General features: G+C 47.0%; 1 protein-coding gene across 5 annotated transcripts in view; it reads right to left on the reverse strand.

The window, feature by feature from the left end:
* qki2 (QKI, KH domain containing, RNA binding 2) overlaps positions 1-10,000 on the reverse strand; it is a 45,132-nt gene that overhangs the window by 12,707 nt on the left and 22,425 nt on the right. For all 5 annotated transcript variants that reach the window (XM_031561697.2, XM_031561696.2, XM_031561695.2 and 2 more), the window contains exon 4: positions 2,247-2,390. In XM_031561697.2, coding sequence (XP_031417557.1) covers positions 2,247-2,390 — 144 coding nt within the window. The remainder of the gene's footprint in view (positions 1-2,246; positions 2,391-10,000) is intronic.

Here is a 10,000-nt window from a genome sequence, read left to right on the forward strand (position 1 = left end):
TGCCTCACCCTCTCCACTCACTTACTTACTCACTTGCTCACTCGCTCTCTCTTCACTCACTCACTCACACTCTCTCTCCACTCACTCACTCACTCACTCACTCACTTACTCACTCACTCACTCACTCACTCACTCACTCACTCACTCACTCACTCACACTCTCTCTCCACTCACTCACTCCCTCCCTCTCTCTCTCTCTCTCTCCCTCTCTTTCCCTCCCTCTCGCTCCCTCTCTCTCTCTCCATCTCTCTCTCACTCACTCTCTCTCTCTTACGCTCTCTCTCTTACGCTCTCTACCTCTCTCTCCTTCTCTCTCTCCCCTTCTCCCTCTCTCTCCCTCCTTCTCTCAACTCCCTCCCTCCCTCTCTCAAGCTCCTTCTCAACTGTCTTTTTCTTTCACTCTCTCTCTCTTCCTTCCCCACTATAGGGTCTCCTGTGACAAAGACACAAAGCATTATAAAATACATCCTCACTCTCTCAGTCAGTCACACACACACACACACACACACACACACACACACACACACACACACACACACACACACACTCACCCCAATGATGTTCAACAGTCTGTAAGATCTGAATGTTGATCTGCGGAACATACAACAGGGTGCGTGTGCTAATGCACAGCGAGGCTGACATGACCTGCCACAGAACATGGCACAACACACAAACACACACACACACACACACACACACACACACACACACACACACAGAATTGAAATAAGGACACAGTGCTATAAATCCTCCACTGTGGGAATGCATGACCCTAATCAATGCTGCGTGCCGATCAGAATAGTTATTGATCAGGCAGCGGGAGTCAGAGTTAGCAGACAGCGGCACTGTAAAACCAGCCATGAAGACAGGTGTTATCAGTGAATGCGTGTGGAGATGGAGGTGACACAATGTTGTGCTGGACTAACGGCAAAAAAACCTAAAAACCTACATCTTCTCTCATTATTGGAAAAAACAAGGGGGTCAGAGAGACTTGAGGGTGCATTTAAAGTTCATGTGTGTGTGTGTGTGTGTGTGTGTGTGTGTGTGTGTGTGTGTATATGTGTGTGTGTGTGTGTGTTTGTGTGTCCACAGTCTACGGCTTTGGGCTTCAAATAAGCTCAAGTTCAGCCCAGGGAGTCAGGCGATGGGAAAGGGCAAGCCTGTCAATTAAAGGCCAAGGAGGCGCGGCCTTGAGTGAGTCGCCATGGCAGCAGAGAGAAAACGGCTGTGGAATTTTCTCCTCCTTTAAAAAAACAAAACAAAACAAAACAAAACAAAAACACTAACATTCCGCTAGCTAGCGCTTCTGAGAGCCTAATGCAGCAAAGGCACTTATGCTAATATGGCATACATAACCAGCTTGAGCATAGCAAAGCTGGCCCAGGGCCCGTCTAGGCCTATTCATGTAGGCTATTATTAAGCAATATCCAGCCAGCCACGCTGATTGGAAATGTCAAGTCAGACATGAAGGCTAAAAAAGTCACATGCATAGTTACGAGATTCAAGTATTCGAGCATGAAAGGTGAATTCTGACGCTGGCTGGCACAGTTATTATTTAGTTCTTGTTTAGTTCTTCCTGAGTAGTTCTTAAATCGCACAAAGTGTCTAGTTCCCTGCCTCCAACACTAAAAGAGAACTAAAACATGTGTCCTTTCAAAAAAAAAGAGGGTTGACTCAACATTTTCACCTCTAAGGTTAAACTTGCAGAATAGCGTGGAAAAAGGAGTCTCGTGCACATGACATGCAAATCTAGTGAAGGAACACTCTAGTACTGCTACAGCCATCTTCACTCCACACACACATATGGACACAGTGACTGGGACCCCAACCTAGCCTACACAGCTACAGTCTAGTCTAGTCCACACACACACACACACACACACACACACACACACACACACACACACACACACACACACACACACACACACACAGTGACTAGTGTGTCTGTGTGTGTATAGTGCAATGTAGCACAAGTGTGTAGTGAAATGTAGTGCAGCTTGAGCTTGTGTGTGTGAGTTTGCGGCCACAAGACATCTATAAGTGCACCTTCTTGGCTAGCGAAAAAGCCTCAAACAGGCACAAAAACAAAGCCCAGATGGATTTAACAATCATTAGCCAACAACAAAATATGCATAAAACCCTTGTCTGCTTGCCAACACTACTGCAAATACAACAACTTTTACAAAACACAACTTCGAACTCTGAGTGTGTATGTGTGTGTGTTTACGTGTTCGAGTACTCACCGCAGGTACCAGTAGCTTCTTGACCTCCTCCACGGCCCGCTTCAGTTTGATCTCGGCCCGGTTCTGTGAGTCCTCCACGGTGATGAGAACGTGCAGGTCCTCGTTCAGATGCTCCCAGTTAGGCTTGCCACGGTTCTGTTCCTCCTGAGGCGAATGAGAGAGAGAGAGAGAGAGCGAGAGAGAGAGAGAGAGAGAGAGAGAGAGAGAGATAGAGAGAGCGAGAGAGAGAGAGAGAGAGAGAGAAAGGAGGGGGAGAGGGAAAGAGCAAGAAAGAGATTAAATGTATTTATTTTACACTTTTGTTCAAAGCTACTATACTGATAGTATATTCATATTAAAAAATAACCGACAGATTGTCGACGAAAGAGTGAGGGGGGAAAAAACAACCATAAAGGGACACCTATTTTTAGTTTATAGTTTTATAAATATAAATACATTGCCCTTGGGACGAGGCTCAGACATCCTGCTAGACTTTAATGGCTGCGGGCCAGGGATGGTTTCTGACACAAAGATTTCAAGCAAACTGTTGTTTTAACACTTTAATGCCCACAGGAACGATATGGCATGGGACCACTTCACCAACCATAACCGAATCAGTGTGATGATGAATGTCTCTGAAAATGACTGTGTATTTAACAGCTTGAGAGTATAATAAAAATGACATGGTTATAAGAGTTACATAAAGATAACTTAATCCAAACGAAATACTCCAGCGAGAACAAGCTCGCTAGCAACAGCATTTTGACGTTTTTGCATTTCGGTGTGGACGTGGATGAGCTGAAAAAGTTATGTGGATGCAAATCTTTTTAAAAACTGTTTTGTTGTGTGTTTTGTTTGTTTGGACGCCATCTCAGTAGGAGAGAAGGGTCCACCTCACACTACTCAGAAGCATGACCTGCATCTTAACCCTGATAAACACTTACACACTCACTCAACACACACTTACTGAAAATACACTTACACACAATAAACAAATACATACTCTTACACACATAACATATAGTTATGACCAACACGCACTCTCACTTACACACAACAGAAGCCACTAAAATATACAATTGCCATGACAACCCGTGGAGTTAAGTGGCTGCAAAGTGTAGCCCCCCTCAGACCTCCGGTCAAGGGGGGGTGGTTTCCGTGACGACACAGCAGTGAAAAAGTGAAATATTTCCCTTGTCTGTCTGTTGCTGGTGTCTCCAGCTGAGGGCTTCATCACAGGGGATTTTGAGTTATTTACCCAGAGAGAGAGACAGAGACAGAGACAGAGAGAGAGAGAGAGAGCAAAGATGACAGGGAGAATCAATCGCATTGGACCCTCTAACCTCCGGCGTGAAGGTGGAGTCAGTAAACATAGCCAGAAAGAGAAGAGAGAGTGGGAGAAAGATAAAGAGGAGAGAAGGACAGAGAGAAGAAAAGAGAAGAGAGAAGAAAAGAAAGGAGACTGACTGACAAAGAAAGGACAGACAGAGAAAGAAGCAAATTGAGAGACATTGAGGACTAGAGACACACAAGAAGGGTGAGTGTAAGAGACTCAGGAAAAGAGTGAGAGATGGCAAGAGTGAGAGAGAGAGAGAGAGAGGGAGGGATGGCAAGAGTGAGAGAGAGAAAGAGAGAGAAGAATGAGGGATGGCAAGAGAGAGAGAGAAGAGTGAGGGATGGCAAGAGTGAGAGAGAGAGAGAGAGAGAAGAATGAGGGATGGCAAGAGTGAGAGAGAGAACGAGAGAGAAGAATGAGGGATGGCAAGAGAGAGAGAGAGAAGAGTGAGGGATGGCAAGAGCGAGAGAGAGAGAGAAAGAGAGAGAGAGAGAAAGAGAGAGACGAGTGAACGATAGAAAGAGTAAGAAAGAGAGAGAGGTGTTTGAAATGATTTTCTACTGACATTATTGTCTGCGTAGTCTGTTCTGTACACAGAAGAGGCTTTCACTGGGGTAGTCACTTAAATCCTGGGAAATATCAATACTTAACATCAATATTTATACAGTTCTCAAACAAATAAAGAGGTTTTAAACTGTCTCATGTGTCCCAGTGTCTCATGGGAGTTCAGGAGCCAACTAGGTGACAGGCTTCAGCTTGCACACGCACAGTGGACACACACACACACACACACACACACACACACACACACACACACACACACAAACAAACAGGGCAGACAGACAAGACCACACAAAAAACAAACACATACACAACCAGACACACACAAACAGGTGAGTCACTCTCAACTGATGTTTACAATGTCGCTCTGACACTGATTCACTCTGAGTTCAACCTCCCCCTGGCACACACACATTCACACAGACACAGACACAGACACAGACACAGACACAGACACAGACACAGACACAGACACAGACACAGACACACACAGTCCCGTGAGGGAAGAAAAACAAACAGAGTGAAAACTACGGAACAGACACCATGTTCAGGATGGCCACCTGACTCTCAGTGTAGGGCATCACTGTGTGTGTGTGTGTGTGTGTGTGTGTGTGTGTGTGTGTGTGTGTGTGTGTGTGTGTGGGTGGGTGCCTGTCTGTCTGTGCGTGTGTGTGTGTGTTTGTGTGTGTGTGTGTGTGTGTGTGTGTGTGTGTGTGTGTGTGTGGGTTCCTGTCTGTCTGTGCGTGGGTGTGTGTGTGTGTTTGTGTGTGCGTGTCTGTGTGTGTGAGCTCACAGAGCAAGCCCAGTGCCAGATCTGCCACTGTATATCCGAAATGCCCTTAGAACAGACAAGGCAGTCAACAGCAGCACAACAGCACTCTCTACCATGCCCTCAACCCACACACACTAGCTCAGTTAGCTCTCAGTATGCTAACTAACAGAACCACAGTAAATATTAAAGACGTAAAAGATAAATAAACAACTAAATGCATATTTACATCTGGCATTGTTCTTGCAAAACCGTAACTGCACTGTGATATTGCATTCCTCCCACCCTGATCTAATCCGGATCTAATCCTAATCTAATCCTAACTCTTGCTTGAAATAATCAATGTGCTACTACTGTTTGCTACCTGTCACTCTTCGCTCGTTCTCGGGGCACTGTTACGAGGGTAGTGGCAGATGAATCCTGTTCATTTCAACACCTATAAAGGTGAGGCTCTTCCATTCCTCTTCCACTTAGTTTGACAGCCAGCCCTAAACCCAGGAAACTACAGTGTTCCCAGGCGAAGCCAGTCTACAGCTGATACATAGGTCTTCAGTGGTACCAGAGCACAGACTAAAGGACATCATTGCGGTGTGTGTGTGTGTGTGTGTGTGTGTGTGTGTGTGTGTGTGTGTGTGTGTGTGTGTGTGTGTGTGTGTCCGAGTAGCTGATACGTATGCAGAAAGTCTTCAGTGGTATCAAAGCACAGACTAAAGGACAGCAATGCTGTGTGTGTGTGTGTGTGTGTGTGGGGGGGGGGGTGTGTTCCTGAGGGCTCACCACATGCAGTCGAGAGGGGGAACGTGATTGCTAATCTAATTTTATGTGGAAGTAGAAGGCTGCGGAAGGTTCCAGATGGACGCTCCGTTTGAAGCCTTGGCTCGTTCGCTCATTTGCTCACTTTCTTCCATCTCACTTCCTCTGTCTCCCCGTTTCTTTCCCCATCCACCCCTCCCCAGCTCTCACTCTGCCTCCATCTCTCTTTCTTTCTTTCTCTCTCCCTCCCTCCCTCCCTCCCTCTATCTCTCTCCCTCCCTCTTTCCCTCCCTCTATCTCTTTCTCCCTGCCTCTTTCTCTCTCCATTCATCTCCATCCCCATCTCTCTCACTACCTCCATCTCTCCCCTCTCTCCTCCTCCCTTCTCTCCTACGCCCTCTCATAGCAACACAGCTACACCACTGAAAGAACCAGCCCCACTCCACCCAGTGAGCCTCCAGTAGGGGCCTTTCCACCTGTGCCCTTCAGCACCTGTGCCCAACCACTGTCCGTCCCCTCATCCAATCAGGCGAAGTGTTTCTGAGAGCTTGTTATGATTCGCTACAGCGCTACTCCAAACCTCTTAACTTAAAAATAGAGGCAAACAATTCAATCTTCAAGAAGTACTTGACTATCAACAAAGAAGATCTATATTTATATATATATATATATATATATATATTTATATATATCATTATAACATTACCATGCTCCGACTCCCAAACCAGTACCACAACAAACACAAAACATAACAACACAACACAATCTGCCTTCTGCATAGCTGTTCTGCCTCATCAGTGGATGTCCTGCGGAGACGATTAAATTGAGATTCTATCAATCTCTGCTCTCGGCGGGGAACCCCAGAGAAGCATTACCGCGCAGCCAGTCGACAAGTCCCAACAAGTCGCAGCCAATGATGTTCCTGCCACTGTGCCTAATTAAACGCACAACAGTGTGACTTAATGGTGCCGTGTGAGCAGAGAGAGAGAGAGAGAGCGAGAGTGAGTGTGTGTGTGTATGCGTGTGTGTGTGTGTGTGTGTGTGTGTGTGTGTGTGTGTGTGTGTGTGTGTGTCTGTGTGTGTGTGTGTGTGTGTGTGTGTGTGTATGCGCGTGTGTGTGGGTGCCTTTGTGTATGTGTGTATGTGTGTGTGTGTGTGTGTGTGTGTGTGTGTGTGTGTGTGTGTGTATGCGCGTGTCTGTGTGTGTCTGTGTGTGTCTGTGTGTGTCTGTGTGTGTCTGTGTGTGTCTGTGTGTGTGTCTGTGTGTGTGTGTGTCTGTGTGTGTGTCTGTGTGTGTGTCTGTGTGTGTGTCTGTGTGTGTGTCTGTGTGTGTGTCTGTGTGTGTGTCTGTCTGTGTGTGTGTCTGTGTGTGTGTCTGTGTGTGTGTCTGTGTGTGTGTGCAGGGGCGGTGTGGCAGAAATAAAGGGTGAGTGGGAAGTTTTGCCATCGGGGCGGCATCATCTACTGCTTTTGTTTCGGGGTCCTCAAAACATCTCCCTCTTCTTCTCCCAGCGTGTGTTCATGTGTGTGGGTAGCATGTCATTCTGTGTGTGAGAATGGAATGTGTGCAGGAAGGGTGGGTTGGTATGTTTGTGGGCATATATACATACACAAGTGTGTGTGTGTGTGTTTATGTTGTACATGTGTTGGTGCATGGAGTAGGAGAGCATTACAGGGACAAAAGAGTGCGCATGTGTGTTTGCTTGTGTCTGTGTGTGTCTGTGTGTGTCTGTGTGTGTCTGTGTGTGTCTGTGTGTGTGTGTGTGTGTGTGTGTGTGTGTGTGTGTGTGTGTGTGAGTGTCTGTGTGTGTGTGTGTGTCTGTGTGTGTCTGTGTGTGTGTGTCTGTGTGTGTGTGTGTGTGTGTGTGTGTGCATTCTGTCAGACTATTATAATGCTGAAGGGAACATACTCAGTATGATCAGTGTAGTTTCCATCAACTAGGAAAGGTGTGACAACTATAATATACCTCAACGGAAACACACACACACACACACACACACACACACACAAACACACACACACACAAATCAAATGACCTAAACACACACACACTCATAACAAAATCCTAAGACAACACATACATGCTACACAAATGCACTGTTATTGTCAATATTGCTGGACACACGAGAGCAAGCACACATACACACATGTGAAGACTGCCATCCACAAATAGCATCAGAAACCTGTGCACATGTACACCTATACAATTCTTGTGCACCACTGTAAACACACACACACGCACACGCACACGCACGCGCACGCACACACACACACACACACACACACACACACACACACACACACACACACACACACACACACACGCACTACAAAGCCAAAGACAACATTTGTGCACCTGTGGTTTATCAGTTAGACCAATAGCAAGTGTCTGTACTGGGGTAAGATAAAAGGCAGAGAAGAGCTATGTCTAGATTAGCCAGCTGTCCCACTACACTCCCCCTCCAACACACACACACACACACACACACACACACACACACACACACACACACACACACACACACACACACACACACACACACACACACACACACGCACACGCACGCACTACACTCCCCCTCCAACACACACACACACACACACACACATAAACACAAACTCCACTCCCCCTCCAACACATACACATACACCCACACACATGCACTACACTCTCCCTCCAGCACAACACACACACACACACTACACTACACATACACATACGAAACAAACTCACACACACACACAAACACACACACTACACTTCACTACACTGCACACACACCATATTTAAATATTCCATGAGTATGCGACTGAGCTCCTAAAAGCTCTTCAGCGATGAGGAAGCACCCCTGTTTCAGTCTTTCAGTTTTCCTCACACAGCCTGCTCTTCCTCACAGCCTCCTCTTCCTCACACAGCCTGCTCTTCCTCACAGCCTCCTCTTCCTCACACAGCCTCCTCTTCCTCACACAGCCTGCTCTTCCTCACACAGCCTCCTCTTCCTCACACAGCCTGCTCTTCCTCACAGCCTCCTCTTCCTCACACAGCCTCCTCTTCCTCACACAGCCTGCTCTTCCTCACAGCCTCCTCTTCCTCACACAGCCTCCTCTTCCTCACACAGTCTGCTCTTCCTCTCTTCCTCACACAGTCTGCTCTTCCTCCAACCCAACGCCCCTCCCTACGCCCCCGCTGCAAGTCTAATGCAACTCATTTTCATTTAAATGCGTTTCATTTATCCTCTCTGTGAGCCCCGCTTGAAAGATGAAGGGGTGTGAGTATGTGTGTGTGTGTGTGTGTCTGTGTGTGTGCGTGTGTGTGTGCGTGTGTGTGTGTGTGTGTGTGTGTGTGTGTGTGTGTGTGTGTCTCCGCGTGTGAAAACATGTGCATGTTTATATGAGGGGGCGAGTCTATCCTGCAATCCATCTGTAAGGCTGGCAAGGAATAGACCAAATCCACTGGAAGGACAGCTAGATGCTGGGGTGAGTCAGTGTGTGTGTGAGTGTGAGTGTGTGTGTCTGCACGTGTGTGTGTGTGTGTGTGTGTGCAAGCTAAGGAGGGATGGCTAGATACTGGAATGAGTGTGTGTGTGTGTGTGTGTGTGTGTGTGTGTGAGTGAAGTGAGGCGGCTAGATGCTAGTATTTGGCATCTCACCCATCACTACTGTTCTGGAATCAGTATAATGCTAATCAGATTGAGCAGACACACCAAGGCAATGCCAGCATAGTGGAGTGTGTGTGTGTGTGTGTGTGTGTGTGTGTGTGTGTGTGTGTGTGTGTGTGTGTGTGTGTGTGTGTGTGTGTGTGTGTGTGTGTGTGTGGCTTCACACCCCCCTGCTCTGATCCCGAATCAGTAAGACACTAATCAGGACTGCATCTCCCAGAATCCAATTAACCAAGAGAGTGAGTGTATATTAGTCTCTATCATTTAATGATGGTAGTTCACGTAATTTCCAAAAAGTGTCGTTGAGCAAACACCATGGCAATGATCTCAAAAGGCCTCTGTATCATTTAACAGTGGTGGCTGTTCAACAACGTTTTCAGGGAAATACAGTGCCCCCCGCCCCCTGTGATGCGAGCAGTCGTTCTGTCAAGATGGCAGGACACTGGGCTTTGACATCCCACCCCTTCGGTACTGATCCGGGATCGGTATGAGGCTAGTAAGAAGTAAGGGGAAACTGACTGTGGAAAACTACAGCAGGTGTCTTTGCTGCCAACTGTGGACTTTATGAAATGAGAAGGAGGACTGGCCAGGGCAGCACACAGTTATGGCTGTCTGGATAAGGCTTTTAGTCTGATTATATGTGTGTGTGTGTGTGTGTGTGTGTGTGTGTGTGTGTGTGTGTGTGTGTGTCTGTGT

This window comes from Clupea harengus, chromosome 23 (assembly GCF_900700415.2).
Source record: "Clupea harengus chromosome 23, Ch_v2.0.2, whole genome shotgun sequence".
In the NCBI taxonomy this organism is placed as follows: domain Eukaryota; kingdom Metazoa; phylum Chordata; class Actinopteri; order Clupeiformes; family Clupeidae; genus Clupea; species Clupea harengus.